This window comes from Pseudorca crassidens, chromosome 7, assembly GCF_039906515.1.
Source record: "Pseudorca crassidens isolate mPseCra1 chromosome 7, mPseCra1.hap1, whole genome shotgun sequence".
Lineage (NCBI taxonomy): Eukaryota > Metazoa > Chordata > Mammalia > Artiodactyla > Delphinidae > Pseudorca > Pseudorca crassidens.
In genome coordinates this window covers 11,761,684-11,784,260 of record NC_090302.1, presented here as the reverse complement: position 1 = coordinate 11,784,260, position 22,577 = coordinate 11,761,684, and the positions used below count along the sequence as shown (strand labels likewise).

General features: G+C 43.5%; 1 protein-coding gene and 1 pseudogene across 8 annotated transcripts in view; both read right to left on the bottom strand.

Annotated features, from left to right (window-relative positions):
• DENND1A (DENN domain containing 1A) overlaps positions 1-22,577 on the bottom strand; it is a 541,250-nt gene that overhangs the window by 167,549 nt on the left and 351,124 nt on the right. For all 8 annotated transcript variants that reach the window (XM_067743355.1, XM_067743356.1, XM_067743357.1 and 5 more), the window contains one exon: positions 14,787-14,888. In XM_067743355.1, the coding sequence (XP_067599456.1) occupies positions 14,787-14,888 (102 nt within the window). The remainder of the gene's footprint in view (positions 1-14,786; positions 14,889-22,577) is intronic.
• On the bottom strand, positions 3,222-4,502 carry LOC137226969 (mitochondrial fission regulator 1-like pseudogene; annotated as a pseudogene).

The window sequence follows — 22,577 nt, the reverse complement described above, 5'->3', positions numbered from 1 at the left end:
AAAAAAACCCTTAAAGGTAGAATTATTGAGTCAAAAGGTAATATGTATTTTAATGTCCTATTACATATATCACCACATAAGAAAGCCTGATTTAGAAGAGCATTGATCAGGTTACAGAAAGCACGAAGTAAAAGAAAGGAGAGTGTAAGCAGATGGTAAAGGTCTCCGCATATACGTGCATACACAGAAACCTGTGAGTTTCAGGCCAAAGAATATTAGAAAGGGCCCCGACTGAGCTCTGGGAAATCAGTGATGAGGTGTGGTATGTTCACCTCACCGGAAGCCTGGAAGCGTCTGAGCTCTCTTTTGCCAAGCTTTTAAAAAGCTCTACAAATTTTATCCGTTGGCTAAACAGTGTATACTTAACACTCTTGAAGGAACAAGAGATGTTCTTTAAATTTTAAGAGAGAAACAGATGAAGAGTGCTTGGTTAAATGGCTGCGGAGGGAGGGACATTATGTTTCTGTTCAAAGCATCCACATGGGCTTGAGATAAACACCAGCAACGAAAACCCAATGCAGCCAAAAATAAATAAATAATAAATTTATTAAAAAAAAAAAGAAGTCTGTAAACAGGCCTTTATACCAATAAAAGATGGACTATTCTTGCCATATTCCTTTCCCCAAATCCATAGCTAGGGAACAATACAATATTGTCAGTGAAAGCAGTACATTTGGCAAGTTTCATGGAACCCAGCAAAGTACAACAGTATTAACCTTGCCAACTCTCTCTCTTTTTTTTTAATGGTACAAAAAGCTAACTAAGATTACAAAATTTAAGACTAAATTGTCTAGGTAACTAGTAGAAAGCCAGAGCCACCCTGCCTCCAAAGTTACCCCTTAACCCATGTTCATAAATCATGTGAAAATCAGCAGAGCTGCTCTGAAAGCTAATCAATATTAGAACTTCCTTTTTAAAATTAATTTCCAAGTCCTCTTCCTTTTGAAAATTTACTTTATGAAGTCATAACTAATATACAATAGAATGCATATATTTAAAAAGTACAGTTCAATGAGTTTTGACAAATATATACATCTGTGTAACCATCACCACAATCAAGAAATAGAACACTTCCTTCACCTCAGAATGTTCCTTCCTGCCCTTTTCAATCAGTTCCTGCCTTCTCCATCCCAGGCCAAGGCAACCACTGGCCTGCTTTCACCCACTATAGAGTAGTTTTCTCTCTTTTAGATTTTAAATACATGAAATCATATAGTACATTCTCATGTGTCTGGCTTTTTTTGCTCAGTGTAATATACTCAAGATTCATCCATGTTGTTTTGTGTATCACAAGTATGTTACAATGAATAATGACTCATGTAGTAAAAAGTAGGGATAAAATATAGTGTTTCTCCATCTATCAGCTGATGGACATTAGGATTATTACCAGGTATTGTTTACTGTGAATAAAGCTGCTATAAACACTTGTGTACAAACCTGTTTGGATATATATTTTCATTTCTCTTGAATAAATACCCAGGAGTGGGGTTATTGGGTTATATTGCTGGTGTACATTTAACTTCAGAGAAAACTGCCCAACTGTTTTCCAAAGTGGTTGTTCTGTTTTATGCTCCCAATACCAGTGATGAAAGTTTCAGATCAGTTGTTCCACATCCTTCCTAACACTTGTTATTGTCAGTCTTTAAAAAAAATTTTTTTAAGTCAGGTATGACTTACATATAGTAAAATTTACCACTTTTGGTGGCTAGTTTTATGAATTTTGAAAGATGCACATAGCCATGTAACCATCCCCACAATCAAGATACAGAACAGCTCCGTCACCCCAAATGCCCTCACACCCCTTGACAGTCAGCTGCTCCTCCCAGCCCTGCTCCGGACAACCGCTCATCCGAGTTCTCGCTCAACAGTTTTGCCTATTCCAAAACGTCAAATAAATGGATTATTTCACTTAGCATAATGTGAGATTCATCCATTTTGTTGGATAGATCAGTACTTAGTTTCTTTTGATTGCCAAGCAGTATTCCATTTTACAGGCACACCACTGTCCCTCACCAGTTGAAGGACATCTGGAATGTTTCCAGTTTTTGGCAATTATGAACAAAGCTGTTAAAAACATTCACGTCCATGCGTCTGTGTGTACATAAGTTTTCATCTTCTTGCGTGTATACCTAAGACTGAAATTACTTGGTCACAGAGTAAACATTTGTTTAAGATACTCATTTATAAGAAATGCAGTCTTTTTACTTTAGCCATACCAGTGGGTATATAGCAGTACCTTCCTTGTGGTATCAATTTACACCCTCATGGAACATCTTTCCCTGTGCTTACTGGCTATTGTTTTTCTTTTTTCTCTCCAAATCCGTCCTTTAATGTCAGGTAGTGCTTCAACCTAAACACACACAGGATACATACCGTAGAGAAAACGGACCTGAGGGCATCCGAGTCATGGACGGTGTGGTAGGTAAAAACCTTGGCCCAATGCAAAGGAGCAGTCAAGGGCCTGGAAGAAGGATGGTACTCTCTTTCCCCTCTCCATTTCTCTTTCCTACTGGGCTTAAACTAAAGTTTGTGGAAGAGAAAGAGCTTTCAATTAGTGGAACCAATGAGGTCCCAGGGCCTTGGAAGGTAGATTTGGTTGTACAGTATTACAAAATATATTTAAGAAAAAAACAGCCCAGGCCTCCCAGCAGCCCAAGTGTCAGCTGGTCCAGTGGCCCGACCTCTACATGTAGGTGTTGGACCGGGAAGGGGGAGGGAGTGATTGCTGGGCACTGGTGTCAGTTCATGATGGAGCAGCATAAGATCTTCCCTGCTCTGTGAACGTGCACATAAACATAGCCCCCTGCCCTCAGCCCTGCTCTGCTGCAAGGAAGCCACTCAGAGTAAGTGACAGCTGGGCACAAAGTGTTCAGTAAGACCAGTTATGGGGTCTAGTGCAGTGAAGTCAGTCATTCATTTAGGACCTATTTTCACACAGGGGCAAGGAAAAACCAGAAACTTCTATCTCACCCTTTAAACTGGGACATTCCAACCTATACAATTACCTGTAACGTGTCTCAGCTCAAAACAGGCCTTAGCTTCTGCTAAGGTTTGAAGTATGGAAAACATACAGTGCAGCTCTTCTCTTGGTCTAAGCTCTAGCTTTCGGCAAGACTGTTGCAGAAGATTTCTAATTGAGAGGCAGAAGCATCTGCGGTGAGGAAGGCAGCTATTGAAGGAATTCCAGGAGCCTGAGGCTGAGTTTGCAGAGCTGAGTGCTATCAATTTCCTTTTCTACTGGTATCTTCTTCCTTCAGAGCAAACTTCCTCCTTAGGACCTCAGAGGTAAGCATGGCAGGGTCTTCCTCCTTCAATAAACTCCAGTTCAGGTCTTGGCTCTGCTTCACTCGGTGGAAGTCCTTTAGGATATCCATCATATCTGCAAAGCTGCTGGCCTTGGACAGAGAGACGCAGTCATCTTCTTCAGACGGGCTGCAGGTAGCTTTGTGTTCTGGTTTGCAACATTCAGGGCTGGCAGAACAAAGCAGGGGGACTGATGGAAGCTCAGGGACCTGTACCTTGGTCTCCTTGGTGATGTCACTAATGACAAAAGAAGTTGTAGAGTGGAATGAGGATCCAAAACAAGGTAAGGGAGAAGAGACATTTGAACTTCCTGCATCAGCTGACACTATTTTGGCAATCTGGCTGCGCAGGTGGCTCAGCTCATCCTGCAGCTCTTTGGTGCAGCCAAGGGCTGGCAGGGCTGGCTTCTTCAAGGCCAGAAGCCTCTCCTCCGACCCACGCAGTTTGGGCACTGAGGCATTGCGCTGAATGACGATCAGAGGGCTGGGCTTGCAGGTGTGCCTCAGGGGGCGTGTATGGCTCCTGACCAGGACATAAGTCTCCTCTACATCTGCAGGAATCCAGACGATGTCAGCCAGAGTAGGGACTGGCAGTACATGCCTCAGACACAGGTCAGAGATGTTGGGCAGGGTCTCAAAGGATGCCCGGGGACATGGCTTCAGGGGCAGGTCGGTCCCGATTCTTCTCACTATACTTTGAGCAGCCCCACGCGGCTTGTTTTGCCAGATTGGGATGGTCACATTGGCCTCCATTCCTGACATTTCAACTGGCTCCTGCACTTGAAGCACAAGGCAGCCACAGGGCAGCTCTGGAGGCTTGGAATGGCAGGAGGCGTGAAGCCTTCATATCAGGCCATTTTAAGAAACACCAGACTTATCTTCCTCAGGGCCCCTCCTGCCACAGCCTTATTGGCCATTTGAATATCTTTTATTGTTGAGTGACTCTTCAAGTCTTTTGCCTACTTTTTAATTGGGCTGCTGTCTTATTATTCAGTTTAAGGGTTCTTTATATATTCTGGGGAAAAAGTCCTTTTGCAGATATAAGTATCAAGAATATTTTCTCTCAGTCTGTGGCTTGCCCCTTCATTTGTAAAATGGTGACTTTTTTTTTTTTGGCTGCATTGGGTATTCGTTGCTGCGCGCGGACTTTCTCTAGTTGCGGTGAGTGGGGGCTACTCTCTGTTGCGGTGTGTGGGCTTCATTGCAGCGGCTTCTCTTCTGGCGGAGCACAGGCTCTAGGTGCGCGAGCTTCAGTAGTTGTGGCACATGGGCTCAGTAGTTGTGGCTTGAGGGCTCTAGAGCTTAGGCTCAGTAGTTGTGGTGCATGCGCTTAGTTGCTCCGTGGCATGTGGGATCTTCCAGGACCAGGGCTCGAACCCACGCCCCCTGCATTGACAGGCAGATTCTTAACCACTGCGCCACCAGGTAAGTCCCTGTGTTTTATGTCTTAACTAAGAAAACTATGCTTACCTTAAGTTCATGAAGATTTTCTCCTATCTTTTCTTCTATTCATTTTATAGTTTTTGCCTCTAAGTTTAGGTCTATAATCCATTTTGGGCTAATATTTGAAAGAGGTAAAAGTCAACACTCATTTTTTTCCATATAGATATCCAGTTCTTCCAGTAGCATTTGTTGAAGAAAACTATCCTTCCTCAATTGAATTACTTTGGCATGTTTGTTGAAGATCAATTAACCATTTATGTGTGGGCCTAATTCTGAACTATTTATTCTGTTCTATTGAACTCTATGTTTACCTACAATGTTGATCTACATTTACTATAACTTTACTGGAAGCCTTAAAAGTAGGTAATACAAGTCCTACAACTTTGTTCTTTTTCAACATTGTTTTGGCTATTCTAGATCTTTCGCATATTCATGTGCATGTTAGAATCAGCTCAAGTTGTTTTTTTTTTTTAAGCCATCTGGAATTTGGGCTGGGATTATATTGAATCTATAGATCAATTTAGGAAAAATTAACATCTTAAAAATATTGAGCCTTCCAATCCAAAAAGTGGAGTATCTCTCCATTTGTTTAGGTCTTTTAAATTATTTTCTGAGAAATGTTTTATAGCTTTCAGTATACAAATCTTGCACATATTTTGTTAAATGTATTCCTAAGTATTCTGTGTTTTGTATGCTATTTAAAATGGTACTTTAAAATATTTCATTTTTCAATTGCTCATTACTAGTATATAGAAGTACATTTGGTTTTTATATGCTAACCTTATCCTGTACCTTTGCTAAATTTGTTTATGAGACCCCCTTTGGATTTTCCATATACATGATCATGTTGTCTGAATAAAGACAATTTTTCTTCCTTCTTTCTAACCTTTAGGGCTTTTATTTCTTTTCCTTGTCTTAGTGAGTGGTTAGAACCTCCAGTACAATGCTGAATAGAAATGGGAAGAGCTAACATCCTTTTTTTGTTCTCGTTCTCAAGGGGAAAGCATTCAGTCTTTCACCACAAAGTATGTTGGCTCTAAGTTCTTCCTAGATGCTCTTTATCACTATGAGGATACCTAGGTTTGCTAAGAGCTTTTATCAAGGACAGATGTTGAATTTTTCCTAAAATACTTTTTTGGCTTATGTTTCGATATAGTTTTCCTTTTTTAGTCTGTTGATATGGTAAATTACACTGATTTATTTTCAAATATTTAACCAATCTGTACACATTTGATCATGATGTATTATCCTTTTTATATTGCTGGATTCAATTTGCTAATATTTTGTTAAAGGTTTTTACATCTATATTTATTAGGTATATTGATCAATATTTTTTTTTCTTGTAAATTCTTTGTTTGATTTTCATGTCAGGGTAATGCTGACCTCATAAAATAAGGTGGAAGGTGTTCCTTTCCTCTCTATTTTCTGAAAAAGTTAGTGTTAAGATGTATCCTAAAATATATGATAGAACTAATCCGTGAAGCTATCTGGGCCTGGAGTTTTCTTTGTGGGAAAGTTTTAATTAATTACAAATTCAAATTTCTTTAATAGAAACAGTACTATTTTTCAACTTTCTATTCCTTCTTCAGTCACTTTATGTTAACTGTGTATTTCAAGGCATTTGTTCATTTCATCCAATTTGTCAAAATTATAGGCATCAAATTGTTACTAATACTCCCTTAATTCCTTTTTTCTGTTTCTCTTTTTCAAAAAATATACATTTTGGAATATTCTTAGATTCATAGAAAAGTTGCAAAGATAGTAGAGAGAGTGCCCAGATACTCCTCAACGCAGTTTCAGTTTCCCATACCTTACATTACCATGGTGCATTTGTCAAAACTAAGAAACTGACATTGGTACATTATTATTAACTAAACTCCAAACTTTATTGTGATTTCATCAGTTTTTCCATTAATGCGTCTTTTCTATCCTAGAATTCAACCCAGAATTCCAATTTAAAAAAAAAAATTTGGGGGGGGGGGGGCTGCACTGCGCGGCATGCGGTATCTTAGTTCCCCGACCAGGGATTGAATCCGTGCCCCCTGCAGTGGAAGCACAGAGTCTTAACCACTGGACCGCCAATGAAGTCCCTGACCTTGATAGTTTTGAGAAGTACTGGTCAGGTATTTGATAGAACGTCCCTCAATTTGAGTTTATCTGAAGGTTTTGTCATGATTTTACTGGGTTTCTGGAAAGAATAACACAAAAGTGACATATCCTCCTCATCACGTCATATCAAGTTTACAGTGATATTCACATTACATCACTTGGTTAAGGTAGTTTCTGCCATTTCTCCACTAAAGTTACTCTTTTTCCCTTTATATACACTAGTTTTGGAAGTGAGTCACTAAGTCCAGCCCACACTCAAGTGGGGTTTGTGTGTGTGTGTGTGTGTGTGTGTGTGTGTGTGTGGTGCGGACACAGAGATTAAGCTCCTTCTCCTAGACAGGACAATATCTACAGATATTAATTTGAAATTCTTTTGTAAGGAAGATTTGTCTCTTCTCCCCTACCAATTCTCTTCATTAGTGTTTGTATGGTATATCTTCTCTACCCTTTTACTTTTCATCTGACTCTTTAAGGTGGAATTCTTGTAGACAGCATATAATTGGGTCTTACTTTTAAAATATAATTTAATAATCTCCAATAAGTGGAGTATTTAGACCACGTACATTTAATGTACTAATCACTATAGTTGGGTAGATCTATCATCATGCTAACTTTTCTATTTGTTCCATCTGTGTTTGGTTCCTTTATCCTTCCCGCCTCCAAAATCTTTTGGATCTTCAATATTGGTTTATTAGCTATATACCACTTTCTTTTTCCTTAGCGGTCTTCTAAGGTTTACAATATACATTTTTTTAAATTTTATTTATTTATTTTTGGCTGCGTTGGGTCTTCATTGCTGTGCACGGGCTTTCTCTAGTTGTGTCGAGCGGGGGCTGTTCTTCGTTGCAGTGTGCAGGCTTCTCATTATGGTGGCTTCTCTTGTTGCGCAGCACAGGCTCTAGGTGCGCAGGCTCAGTAGTTGTGGCTCATGGGCTCTAGAGCACAGGCTCAGTAGTTGTGGCGCACGGGCTTAGTTGCTCCGCGGCATGTGGGATCTTCCCAGACCAGGGCTCGAACCTGTGTCCCCTGCATTGGCAGGCGGATTCTTAACCACTGTGACACGAGGGAAATCCTACAATATACATTTTTAACTTAATAGTCTACTTTCAAATGATATTGTAACAGTTTACATATAATTTAAGAACCTTAAAACAGTATACTTCCCTTCTCCCCGTCCTTTGTCCTACTCTTGTCATACATTTTACTTCTACGTACAGCACAGAATACACTGATATTATTTACTTCAAATACTCATTTATCTTTTATTTTTTTGCGGTACGCGGGCCTCTCACTGTTGTGGCCTCTTCCGTCGCGGAGCACAGGCTCCGGGCACGCAGGCTCAGCGGCCATGGCTCACGGGCCCAGCCGCCCCGCGGCATGTGGGATCTTCCCGGACCGGGGCACGAACCCGTGTCCCCTGCATCGGCAGGCGGACTTTCAACCACTGCGCCACGAGGGAAGCCCTTGCCTTTATTTTTGAAGGATATTTTCACTGGATATAGATTTCGAGGTTGAAGAAAATTTTCCTTCATTACTTTAAAAATGTCATTCCATTATCTTCTGGTTCATGTTGTTTCTTACAAGAAGTCTTCCGTAATCACTTTTTTCTTTTACATAATGTGTCTTTCTTCTTTAGCTAATTTTAAACTTTTCTTCGTATTACTTGTTTTGAGTAATTATCATGATGCACCTTTGTGTGGTTTTGTTTGCGGCTATTATGCTCGAGGTTCATTCAGCTTCCTGGAACTGAGTTGATTGTTTTCATCAAAACTGAAGAAAAATTGTCTATAATCTCATTAAACATTTTTTCTGTCTCTCTCCACCCTCCTCTCCTTCTAGGATTCTACTTACATGTATGTTAGTCCTCTTGATATTGTGCTATGGGTCCTCGAGGTTCTGTCAACCTTTTTCAGTCTTTTTCTTTTCTATGCTTCATAATGGATAGTTTTTATTGCTATGTCTTCGAGTTCATTGATCATTTGTGCTGTAGTGTCTAATATCCTTTTAATCCTATCAGTGAAATTTTCATTCCAGGTATTATATCTTTCACCTCTAGATATTCCCTTTCATTCATTCTTTTTATAGCTTCCATTTCTCTCCTCATTTAGTTCAAGTCTTCCTTTAAATTCATGAGCATACTTATAACTTTTATAATGTCTATCTTAAGGTTCTCATCTGCTAATTCCATCATATCATCATTTCTTAGTTTGTTTCTGTTAACTAATTTTTCTCTTGGTTACGGGTTACATTTTTCCTGATTCTCAACATGTCTAGTATTTTTTTTAACATCTTTATTAGAGTATAATTGCTTTACAATGGTGTGTTAGTTTCTAGTTTATAACAAAGTGAGTCAGTTATACATATGTCTCCATATCTCTTCCCTATTGCATCTCCCTCCCTCCCACCCTCCCTATCCCACCCCTCTAGGTGGTCACAAAGCACTGAACTGATCTCCCGCTGCTATGCAGCTGCTTCCCACTAGCTAGCTACTTTATGTTTGGTAGTGTATATATGTCCATGCCACTCTCTCACTTTGTCACAGCTTACCCTTCCCCTTCCCCTTCCCCGTATCTTCCGGTCCATTCTCTAGTAGGTCTGCATCTTTATTCCCGTCTTGCCCCTAGGTTTTTCTGACCTTTTTTTTTTAGATTCCATATATATGTGTTAGCATACGGTATTTGTTTTTCTCTTTCTGACTTACTTCACTCTGTATGACAGTCTCTAGGTCCATCCACCTCACTACAAATAACTCAGTTTCATTCTTTTTTACGGCTGAGTAATATTCTGTTGTATATATGTGCCACATCTTCTTTATCCATTCATCTGTTGATGGACACTTAGGTTGCTTCCATGTCCTGGCTATTGTAAATAGAGCTGCAACGAACATTTTGGTACATGACTCTTTTTGAATTATGGTTTTCTCAGGGTATACGCCCAGTAGTGGGGTTGCTGGGTCGTATGGTAGTTCTATTTTTAATTTTTTAAGGAACCTCCATACTGTTCTCCATAGTGGCTATATCAATTTACATTCCCACCTGTCTAGTATTTTTTTTGATAGGATGCTAGATATTGTGAACGTTACATTGTTGGGTATCAGATTTTGTTGTCTTTTTTAAAAGAGGGTTGAAGTTTACTTTGACAGGTTAATTTTCCTGTATATCAGATTGATCCTGATAAGGCTTAAAAAGAAATGGTTTTGTTTAAAAGTTTTTACTGAAGTTTAACATACATACATAAAAGTACACATATCATTTGTGTACAGCTTGATAAATTCTTGCCCACGTACTTGGCACTCAGATCAAAAGCCAGCACGTTACCAGTATCACAGAAGATCTGTCTTGTGTTCCTCAAGGCTTGATTTTAAGCTGTGTTAGGGCAGGGCTAAAATCATCTTTACCCTAGAGCTAATTTAGACTACTACACCAAGGCATGGCCTCTGTGGGTCTCTAACGACTGCCTGAGTGATCAACAAGATCTTACTCTGGCCGGCTGGAGCTTGAATGGCTCCTACTCTTAGGAGCTCCCCTCTACACACGGGCAGATCAGCCTACAGAAGGTTAGTGAAGGGGACTCAATTCAGATTTTTGCTGAGTAGCTCCCTCCTATCTGGTACTCTGACCCACAAATTTAAACCACCTCTCCCTCAAACTCAGATCTCTACCCCCTTGATTCAGCAAGATGGTGTGCTTTGCTGGGGAGTCCCCTCTGGCAACAGGGTCCAGAAAATGCCTCAAGGCAGAAAGCCAGGGGGATCACAGGCCTCTTCTCAATTGCTTCCTTTCTCTCAGGGATTATATTCCTGCACTGCTTGTTGTCCAATACGTGAAAACAGCTGTTTTCATATTTGCCCAGAGTTTTATTTGTAAATGGAGGGAGGAGAAATTCAGTTCCAATTATTCCATCATGGCTAGAAACAGAACAAAGGCCTCTTTTAATAAAATTTCCAGCATGGATGCCATGTTTTGCAACATTTCATCTACCAAAATAACCCAATCCACATGTCCCTTCCATCCTTCCATCTATCTATTCAGTGGCTGCTACATCCCTCGGAAACAAAGATGAATAAAACTTGATTCCTGCCCTCAAAGAACTCACAATTAAAAGAGAAAGCCAGAAATGTGTAATAAATTATACCGCTGGATGGTAAGTATAATTTTATAAGCAATATAAGGGTTTGAGAGGACAAAAAGAAAGGTACGGTCAAATCTACTTGGAGAGGTCAGGGAAGGTTTTTACAGACTTAGGTTTAGCCTAAGTTTTGAAAAATGAGTTTCATTTTTCATTAGTGATTGACAGATGGGGTAGGACATTTGGGACAAAAGAAACTGTATGCAAAGTATAAAGTCATGAAACAACATGTAAGCTTGGGAGAACTACTAATTCCAAACACCTATAACATAGGGTTTGAAGCAGGGACAGGAAAGAGCTAAAGTTATGGGGAAAAAAATGGGAGGATCCTATCATAAAGGAGGGCCCTGCATGCCATGCTAACCATCATTTGCATCCGTAATTCATCATCATTGACTACCACCTACACAGCTCATAGGATAACTGCTTTATACATATTATATTCATTACATTTAATTCACACAACCATATATTATAAGGAAACTAAGGCTCAGAGAGCTTACATAATTTTGCCCAAGATCACATGATTAGTAAGTGAAGAAGCCAGAATTTGAACAAAGGTCTGATTCCAAAGCCAACAAAAGAAACTTGCCTCTAATCTGTAGGCACTGGGAAGTTATAGAAGGATGTTTTTGTCTTCAGAACTTGTTTTTTGTTTTTAAAATTATATTCACTGATGAAATGGTTTTCAGTAGGAAGAAATAAAGTTAAATTTATGTTTTGGAAAGGGCTCTCTAGTACATGAGGAAGAAGGGCTGGAGTCTGAAGAACCAGTTCAGAGGCTGAGGGAAACAGTACAGGAGAGAAATAAGAGCTTGGACTAGGTGGTGTTTAGGAGGGATGGAGACAAGGATTTGGGAAAGTTTAAGAAGCAGAATCTGTCAGATGCAGTAAACAAGTAGCTTTGGCAAAAGGGGAGATTGTGAGGTCAACTGTGGACATGCTGATACACTGAAAGGACCTGGTTCTGTACCACGAGCAGAGGATGCAAAGGTGTACCGGACAAGATTTCCCCTCTCAAGGACTTGACAGCTCATGTAGCCTCAATGAAGGCAAGCACCTTTCAACACTAGATGGGGTGGACATCATCAGCGCCCCGTGCTTCAGCCCCAACAGACACTGGCTCTGCTGCCACAGGCCCAGCATCCAGATCTGGGACTTGAAGGGCAAGGTCATTGTAGATGAACTGAAGCAACGAGTTATCAGTACCAGCAGCAAGGCACGGCTGCCCCAGTGTGACTCTGGCTTCGTCTGCTGTTGGCCAGACTCTGTTTGCTGGCTACACGGACAATCTGGAACGAGTGTGGCAGGTGACCATAGACACCCACTAGAGATATATGGCAGAGCTTTAAAAATAAAAGACTGGTTTTCTGAGTTAAAAAAAAAAAAATCAAATCTACGAATTCCACTGAAACACAGTAAGTACTATATGGACCATATTCCCTCCTCACTACTATCTTGGAATCTTTGATGAGTCTAAAGCCCCATTCTGGAAACAACTGCTGTGGAACATTCTCAACCCTCCACAAACCAGCTTGCAAATGGGAGGTCCTTTTCATGTGGGCTGAGAACTGTTAGGACATGGAGGGAACCAACTGTCCTCTAACTCTGGCTGTAATTATTGACAATGATTTTTATTAAGAACAAATGCAGCACCATTTATCAAACACTGACAAGTGAGCACGGTGTCAAGCACCTGATGAACACCCCCATCTCACTTACCTGCCACAACGATCTAATGACAGGCCTAGCAGTCCTCTTTTGAGGATGGGAAACTGAAGCTCAGAGAGTGAAAATAACTTGCTCAAGTTTCCTTGGTTCCCTGAGGCCACCTCACTGATCACCTGAAAGGCAACTTGGAATGCGCCATCTGCATGGGCCTTCAGTGCCCTCTCCCTGGGCTCCTCTGTGCCTGATTTCCTATTTTCTTTGTGGCCCCTGTTACGCTATACCCTGAGATATATGTGATTCACATGTCTGTTTCCCCCACTGGAATATGCTCTTTGAAGGAAAGGACTAGATCTGCTTCATCTTTGCTATTTGATGCCCAGCCCTGGCTCAGAGCACTGCATATGGGATAGTCAGTCCACTCCATGGTTTCTGAGCCATCAGTCACTCATCTTAGGCTGCCTGGGGCCCCTGGCCATTCCTTGTACTTCAAATACCCCAGGCTCACTTGCCACATTTATTCAGCACTTGCAAGGTCCATACCTAAGACACCCATGACTTAAAGGGAGAACTTTTCCACTGAAAGGGAACCGGAATAGAAAGCTCAAATTCCTTGGACCAAAAAGAACTCAAATTACAGCCCAGAGGCCCTGAGACACCAACCACGTACCCTGTCCTGACATGATCAACAGCAAACCTCATAGGGTCTGGCACTTGTATTTTTCCTACGCTGTCATCTCTCTCTGCCTCAGAGTGGGACCGTGTACACGGACTGGAGACAGCACGGGCTGGGTGTCATCCAGACTAGGCTCCAATCGCAGCTCTGCCCCCACCAGCCGTATGATCTGTGGCAAGACACGTGCTCCCTGAGGTTCTTTTCTCCCTCACCTACTCCATGGGGCTAGGATGCCAACTGAGTGAGACCCCGAATGCAGAAGGCACCTAGGGGGCAGCGGGGCTCGGGGGTCTGTGGAGCGACAGAGCTGGGTTCACTTCTTGGCTCCCCCTCTTTTTAGCTCTGTGAGGTAAAGTGAGGATAAGAGAAATACCTTCCTCAGAGTTGTGTGAAGAGTAAATGGGAAGTCAGTGATGAGTGTTTAACACATAGAAGTCAATGAATTGTAGCCACTGTTTAATTATGGCACAAAGGACACATCCTTACAGAACACAAAGGACCCCCCAAAATCTCACAGTGAGTTAAGAGCAGAGGAGTCTGAAACCCTGCTGCAAACCATTCACCAACAAGCAGCAATCTCTCCCAGACAGCTAACCCCCAAGTGCCACTGGGACTCCTGGCAGTAATGCAGGGGCAGTGGCCACCTGCCACCACGCAAGCCCAGCCGCGCATCAGCACACATGGCCAGGAACACCCACTCCTTCCAGTCTGTAAGCCAGTGTGACTTTACAGACTTTCTCGCAAGCAGAGTTTTGGAGGCCAAACCACAAACATCAGAACTGTACTTCCCAGGGAGCCCCGACCCTCCTCATCCGTATGAACAATGCGGGAGGCTGGGTCTACTTCGAACAGCCACCCACAAGGCAGCTCTGGGTGGCAACATGAGACAAGTGTGTGGTCAGATGTCAGTGTGGCAAATGTGGCAGCCAGTTGCTTTTCGCTAAATAGGCCCACCTTCTGTCTAGACCTGAGGTAACTAAGAAAGATCTAGGGCGCGTGGAGCCACATGCAGAGCGCTGGCAGTAGACACCCCGCTGCGTGGGGACAGCTGCGTTTGACGATGGCACAGGAAAAAAAACGTAGGTCTGAAGTGCCCCAAATTGCTCACACTGAAGCCCTTCCACCCGCCTTCAGTGGGGTTACCCCGGGAGGCTGTCCTGCTCTCTGGACACGGCAATGGCAATGAGGATGGCAAGACCCCCAGGCTCCACAGAAAGAGGGGCCGTCTAGACCCTGGGGTCACTTCAGATGAGGGTTATGAGAGCAAAACAAGACTAAAAAAATGAACCACCTCCCAACTTCCTTCACTGAGACAAAGGTTCCAGAGGTAACAGAAACCAACCGCAGTTCTTAGGCTACAGGAAAACCACAGCTGTATCCATCCCTTCTCCTCCCCAAAGGCATGTTCACGTCCACTGCATGAGCTCCCGGGAGTCAGAACTCAAGGGCTCGTTACCCACCACGTCATTCGGGAGGCTCTGGAGGTCATCAAAGGGGGTTTCCAGGGTGTTGGTGTCCACATTCAGAATCACGACATCATCCAGGGCCATGTTTCTGACTTTCTGCAAGTAAGAAAAAAATCCAGAAGAGAAAATCATTGAAGCCCCACGAAGACACAGGCATTTCTCTGGCTTTCTCTGGGAAAGGGGAGTAGGGAAGAAAAGTGACATTTGACAAAGGTATACTCCGTGGCAGGCTCAATGCCAGGCAGTTCACATGTGTGAGGCCATTTAACTGTGACAAAAACTCTGTGAGCTTGTATGGTCATCCCCAAGTCCCAGGAGTGGAAAGGGTTTCAGAGACTAAGTTAACATGCCCTAGGTCACACAGCTAGGGGGAGAGATCTTTACACCCCAACATGATTTATTTTCCTATATTTTCAAATTAAAAAAGAAGAAGAAGAAGAAGAAGCTGAAGTCTAAACCTCTGGCTCCAGGAACTCTGATATACAGCTAGGGTCTTATGACAGCCCCATTCAACCCATCCCCTCTCATTTACCAAAGACTACTTGCCCATCTCTGTCGGCTCTTGGCATTTTGGGGTATGGAATACGTTGTACAGCCTAGTGTTAACACATTAACATTTCTCTTTAACATTAAGTAGAAAGGTCACACTTTCAAACTGGTTCCATTTTCCATAGAAATCCAGCTAGTGAATCATGGCTCCGAGGCTCTGGCCATAACTCGTTATTCTACTGGTACAGTAGTAGGAAGGGTAAGGGAGACTTGTGCCTACTAGGTGCTCGTGTTTGGTGAGAGGATGAAGGTACAGTATGGAGAAAAGAAGAGCCCACCATCTGGGAGCAACTGTCCATCGTCTGTAGAAGTATAAGACTGTATGTAAGCTAGTTTTCAATCACACTGTTTACCCACCGCTAGAATCCATCTCTACTTCCCTCCTGCCTACCTACCACTTCCAATCTCATTCAATCCTCTTACCCCATCATATATCAAAGCTCATTTCTTTAGAGTCTAGAACCTTCATTTTGTCCTGATTAAGCAGAAAGACCCATTTGCTAATGCCCTGGAAATGGACAACAATTAAAGTGTAGTAGATGCCTACTAGTGCTTGCTCTATGTTTTACTTACTAATTCTCATTTAATTCTTATCAAATCCTGCAAAGTGCACACTATTACCTTCATGTTAGGTAACTTGAGGAAAATGAGGTTCAGAGAGGTGAGGTGAGTGGCAGAGGTAACGCAGCACCGGCCACCTCCACAGCTCATATTCTTGCACTGCACCTCAACCTCTTCGTCATCAGACACCCCCAGTGAAACTGACCTCTGCCATCCTTGTTGCTCTGAGCCCTAGCACCCCTTTGCCTGCCTGCCTCCCCCTGCTGGCCCCAGGAGCCCCCTCCCTCAGGGGCTCATCAGTTTGGTTCAGCACTGCATAATAACCAGCACCCAACAAAATGATTGGCACGGGCTTCCCTGGTGGCGCAGTGGTTGAGAGTCCGCCTGCCCATGCAGGGGACACGGGTTCGTGTCCTGGTCCGGGAAGATCCCACATGCCGCGGAGCGGCTGGGCCCATGAGCCATGGCCGCTGAGCCTGCGCGTCCGGAGCCTGTGCTCCGCAATGGGAGAGGCCACAACAGTGAGAGGCCCGCGTACCACAAAAAAAAAAGAAAAAATGATTGGCACTTGGTAAGGGCTCATTAATATCGGTTGATGTTTGTTGTCTCAAATCCCAGCCTCTAGGACAGAATTTTCGTACCTAAGTAAACATTTTGAGATTCTTCCCAGCAGGAGGGTTGGAACCATGCTGGTCAGAAGCCTCCCAGGGTTGAAATAACACTCCCAGAGGGCAGGATCCTGGAACCCTTCGGCTCAACAAGACCAGGAGCCTCAAATTTCTTCTGCTGTTGACTTTTCCAGCGGCTAGTCAGTCCACAAACCTATCAATCAATTCATACATTTACTAAATGCTTCCTGTGGGCTGAGAGCCGCAGGGGAGGGACAGGTTTGCCTACTTAGAAGTTTATTCTTTCCTCCAAACCCCAAAACTGATATTAACTGACTGCTTTATTCACAGGGTAAAAAGCTATCAGCAAACAGCATTGATAACTAGTGTTTCACAAAGCACAATCCCATTTTACAGTTGACAACATTAAGCCTCATGGTGAATTGTCCAGGGCTCCTTAGCTGCCTCACTTTGCAGTCCGACAGGTTAAATACTTCGCAGTGCACGAGCAGGAAGTTACAAAACAGCCTCAACAAGAACCTTTTTCACTTACATCACACTTCAGAGCTCTCAAAGTACTTTCACACAGATTCTTTCATTTTCAACAGCAGCTGGAGGTGAGGGATCACCATTTCAGAGACGAAAAACTGAGGCTCAGAGAGGTGAAGTGGCTTGCCCAAGGTTATGTGGCTACTAACTGGCCTCTTCATCTGTAAAATCGAGAAGATAGCTGTGACTGCTCACCCCACCCCAGCCCTCTTCCCCGGGGCTGCTGTGCGAATCAGAGGTGGTGTGTGCACAGCACTGGGCACACAGTAGGCCTCACAGTCGCTATTATTATTGCTTTTATAATATACACGTCACCCACGGCCAGTCTGGAAACTGTAGCGGCAGTGGCCTAAGGGCAAAAATCCTCTGGCCCCTCTTGGTAACTGCTGGGCTCTCACTTCAAAGGCTGAGACTGGCGCTGGACACGGAATCGGAGAAGGGGCCACGAGGGGCTCCGGAACTCAGCCGGTGACTCCAGGCCTTGAGGACTGAGCTGAGGGTCGCTGCACCTCACAATCGCCAGTTTTGCCTCATCTGACCTCCAAAGAGCTCCAGAGAGCCCCAAACAGATGGGGGCAAGGGGCCCGGCCATTGGAGAGAAGCCTCGGTCTGAAAGGCCCAGAGACAGGGCTGTTGATTCTGGACCAGAATTGGGTGTTGTTTCTGCGTTCCCAGTGGGGGCCCAGTGACACAGACCAGCCCTTGTGGGCTCTCCACGGCTGGGCTGGAATGGGCTTTTGATTTCTTCCCACTCCTGGTTGGAGGACTTGCTGCTTAAGCTGTGTGGAGTGTTTACTTTTTGAACAATGGCAGCAGGCTGAAGAAGAGGAAAAAACCTGGCTCTTTCTTCTGACTTAGCAGGCCAGGGTCCCCTTAGTAACCAAAATGCCCGTGCACCAGGCTCCAGGAGGAGCTGGGTCGGCACAGTTTCCTCTCATAGGACAATGCTGCCCTCCTGGTGGTAAGGCCTCTTCCAAAGGGGCTGGCGGGGACTCAAGGGCCTTCCTGAAGCTCATGTTCCCAAGGAAAGAATCGGAGGCCAGCTTGGCCGGATGGTGCCCTATCCCTGAAAGGCTCAAGGAAACAAGAGGAATGAAGAAAGGCAAAAAACAAAACAAAGCCCCTCAAACTGGGGGATGGAGTGGGCGGTGCTGATGGAGAAGGAAACTGGGCCATTACTGGGTGACCGCATTTAACCCTGACCATGCTATGAGGGAGGTATCACCAGCTCTGTGGTAAGGAGGAGGCTCAGAGAGGTCAAAGAAACTGGTCCAAATCACACAGCTAGGGAGTGGCAGAGTTGACTTCTGAACCCAGTCTGACTCTTCTGAAGATGTCCTCAAACCCGCTGCTCAGACTTCAGAACAAGTATCTACGTAGGGCATGCAGCTACACCAGCACCCTGAGGGCTTGCTTTCTCTCACGCAAAATGACACGTCTTTTGTATCATAAAAATTACATATGTAAAAAGAAATGGGAAAGACAAAAAAGTTCAAAGAAGAAAACTGTGGTTATCCTAATCCCTCTACCTGGAGATAATGTTTTGGTGTATTTCCTTCCACAACCCTCTGCCCCAATCCCTACTTTTTAAAACACAGCTGAAACAATTTGTAATGTTTCTTTCTGATTTTCTCATTTATTACAATATAAGCAATATTTCACTTCATTAAAAGCTTTGTAAAGATCATTGCTAATTGCTACAAAATGTTCCACTTCATAGAAACAAACCCAATTAAGCCCCTTTTGTTGGCTATTTCCAGTTTTTCAGAAATTATTATAAATAATGTTGTTGTGAAATCTGTAGGCATAAAGCCTTGTGCTTTAGCATGGTTTCCTAGAAGTGGAATTTCCTTTCCACTTCTTAAAGAAATGTCCCTCTCAAATCCGACTTTGAGAGAGATATCTTTACTTCCAATTATTTTAAAGTCATTTTATCCACAGCTTGTGTTTCCTACTCTAAGTGAAGAAAAATCAGCAAAGACACGAGCAGATGTCAAAATAGTCCTCCAAAAACCCTACCCAATTAAAACACTTACTAGTACCGCAGCACACCGAGACAGCTCTCCGGTAGCTCGTCCCACCAACACATTCCCTCTCTTTTTAGTTACAACATATGCCAAAGCTCCTGCCAGCTGCAAACCCTCCCCCCACCAGACTCTATAGGCTTTTTCTCAGAATGAAAAAAAAAAAAAAAAAATGATACTGACATGCACACCGGCTTTCCAAATGGCATTTCTTACACAGAGAAACACACAAAAATGGCATCTTCCCATAAATATTATTAATCAAAAATGTCTTTCCCTTTATACTTTGTCACGGACAGACTTAGTCTGACCTCTGCCTTTCGGGACAAGAAAGGGAAAAATCAGAATATGGGAGGTGGTCAGGGCGGCTGAATGGATACAGGCTCAATCTCATAAATTCTCCAGGTTTTCATCTGTAAAATGGGGATCACGACAGTACCCACCTCAAAGAGTTGTCGTGAGGATTAGATAAGTGAATGTACGTAGAAGAGTTAGCAAGACTGCCAGGACATCCATAAGAGGCGTTCAACCAACAGCGGCTCTCTTGCCCGTCCGTCCCGTCTCCCTCAATGTTTCTTGGAACCTCAGTGGAGCCTGGCTAACCTTACCCCAAAGGGCCCGAGGGAGCAGAAAGTTTGCCTTTCCCCATGGTAGCCTACGGTTTACTCCCACAACCAGAAAAATACATCAATCTAGAGTCATTAATACAGGCATTTGACTCCTTCCCTGGTCTGTGGGTTTTTTGGGGCCACCAAGACAGATCTCTGTATTCTCAGCTCCTACCTCAAGATTTGGCCCACAGCAGGCAATTTATGAATGAATGCATGAATGAACGACAAGAAGTAGAGCCTAGAGAGGAAGCCCACAGGATCCGGAAGCCAGTCTGTCTGAGTTCTCACTTAGCTCCGCCACTCACCAGCTGTGTAAACTTGGGTATTTCACTTCATTTCTCTGTGCCTCAGTTTTCTCCTCTGTATACAGTGCTTACACCTCATGCGTGTGAAGAGGATTACATGGGTTAACATTTTTAAATCATGTAGACTAGTGATTGGCACATGAGAAGCTCAAGATAAAATAAAATTTAAACAAAAATGAATGGGGCTTCCCTGGTGGCGCAGTGGTTAAAAATCTGCCTGCCAATGCAGGGGACACGGGTTCAAGCCCTGGTCCGGGAAGATCCCACATGCTGCGGAGCACCTAAGCCCGTGCGCCACAGCTACTGAGCCTGCGCTCTAGGCCCGCGAGTCACAACTACTGAAGCCCACTCGCCTAGAGCCCGTGCTCCGCAACAAGAGAAGCCACCACAATGAGAAGCCCGCGCACCGCAACGAAGAGTAGCTCCCACTCGCCGCAACTAGAGAAAGCCCGTGTGCAGCGACGAAGACCCAATGCAGCCATAAATAAAATAAATTTATTTAAAAAAACGCCAAAACACTGCAACAAAATATTTTTTTAAAAAAAAGGATGGGGCTTCCCTGGTGGCGCAGTGGTTGAGAGTCCACCTGCCGATGCAGGGGACATGGGTTTGTGCCCCAGTCTGGGAAGATCCCACATGCCGTGGAGTGGCTGGGCTCGTGAGCCATGGCCGCTGAGCCTGCGCGTCCGGAGCCTGTGCTCCGCAACGGGAGAGGCCACAACAGTGAGAGGCCCGCATACCGCAAAAAAAAAAAAAAAAAAAAAAAGAATGGTCTTTTGAGGGTGATGGAAATATTCTATATCATTATTGGTAATGGTTTCATGAATGTATAAAACTCAAAATTCATTGAATCGTACACTTTAAATGGATGGTTTGCTGTGTATAAATTACAGCACAATGAGTTGATAAACATATTAGCGTTATGTCCAGAACACAGAATAAAGTCATAACAGACAGTGAAAAATAACAATGCATGAATGATGGTGACCAAATGCCACACGACAAGGTAATTCTTCCCTGAACCATCACCAATGTAAATTCTGATTTGCAGCTGTGTTTGGCTCCCTGCTTCCTTCCTTTTTTGTCTAGCCTAAGGTTTTTTAAACTTTTTTTCTACTCATACCCTTCTAGGATAAATATAGAATCCAATGCCCATGATATACATCCCTATGTAAAAGTGGGGTCCACTTGAGGATCACTATGCCTTCGGTGTATCTTCTCGAGTCAAGAAGATTCTACTGAACCTTACTTTCTAAAGTTGGTTGTATGAAAACAATGGGTCCCCTCAACTCCTGTGCTAAAATATAAAGTATCAGCTGTACCTTTTCAAACCACACCAGTCCTCTGCACAGATGGGGCTCACCCTGCCTATCTAGGGAGGGGATTGGGCAGCTAGTGACAAAAGACAGGATTTAGAACCAGGTCATAAAATGAAGAGCAAGGACTCGTGCTGGTGATGCAATCCAGGGGATCCAAAGAATGGTCAGAAGCATGTGCTGTCTCCCTGGCTGAGGAAGCCGGGGGCTGGAGGTGAAGGAAAGAAGCTGGTGCTGGACCTTGAGGAGCAGAGGCCCAGATCCACCTCCGCTGCCTCAGCTGAGAATGGGGGTCCTTATCTTGTATGGGAGTTGTTGCGGGGGTGGGGTGTCAGTGAGGTGGCATGCATGGAATAAATGAGCCAGCACACGGTGAATCTCTTCTGTTGTCCTTTCACCAGGACCATCGTGAGGGCAGAGCTATGTCTTATTTGTCTCTGCATCCCTAGTGCCCAGCACAGTGCCTGACACAGGGCAAATGCTCATTAATTGGAGAATGAATTAAATATTGTGGCCTCTCACTCTACTGGGAGGCAGGCCTGGCACAGATGTCAATGTGAGCCCACATGGACAATGTAAGCCCAATGTAAAAGTCTGCACAAGGAAGTGTGATGGGAGTAACAATAATAATGACAATGACAATAATCACATAAAATTATCATGATTAACGTGTGTAGAATTAATTCACAGTTGACATAGAAAGTAAGATAGGCATTACCATGGTAGCTTAAGACGTGGGTTCTGGAATGAGACAGCCAGATTCAAGCCTTGCCTCAGCCACAGAGTATCCTTCAGTTAGTTCTTCACTTTTGAGCCTCAGTTTTCTCATCTATAAAATGGGGATAATACTACCTACCGTCCAGCTGTGTTTGGAGGTTTAAGCAGGATAATACATGTAAAGAATTTAACACAGTACCTGATTGCAGTAAGTACAATGAATGGGAGGCTCTGAAAAGCGAGTTTCTATCCTTGCGATTTGAAAGTAGGATTAGAGTTCCAAGACTATACGAATTTGAACAACTGATTTTCAGACTAAAGGCAAAGGCTAATGACTCCACTATTATGATTCTGTGCCACTGAAAACTACCACCAACCTATTGTTTTTTCCTGGCTATGTCTCAGGGACATGAGCACATTCTCTGGAGCCAGACTGCCCGAGTCCGAATCCCAACTCCGCCAGTTATAATTGTGTTACCTTGGGCAAACCCTTTAACCTCTTTGTGCCTCAGTTTCTGCATGTGTCTGATGAGATTAAAATAGTA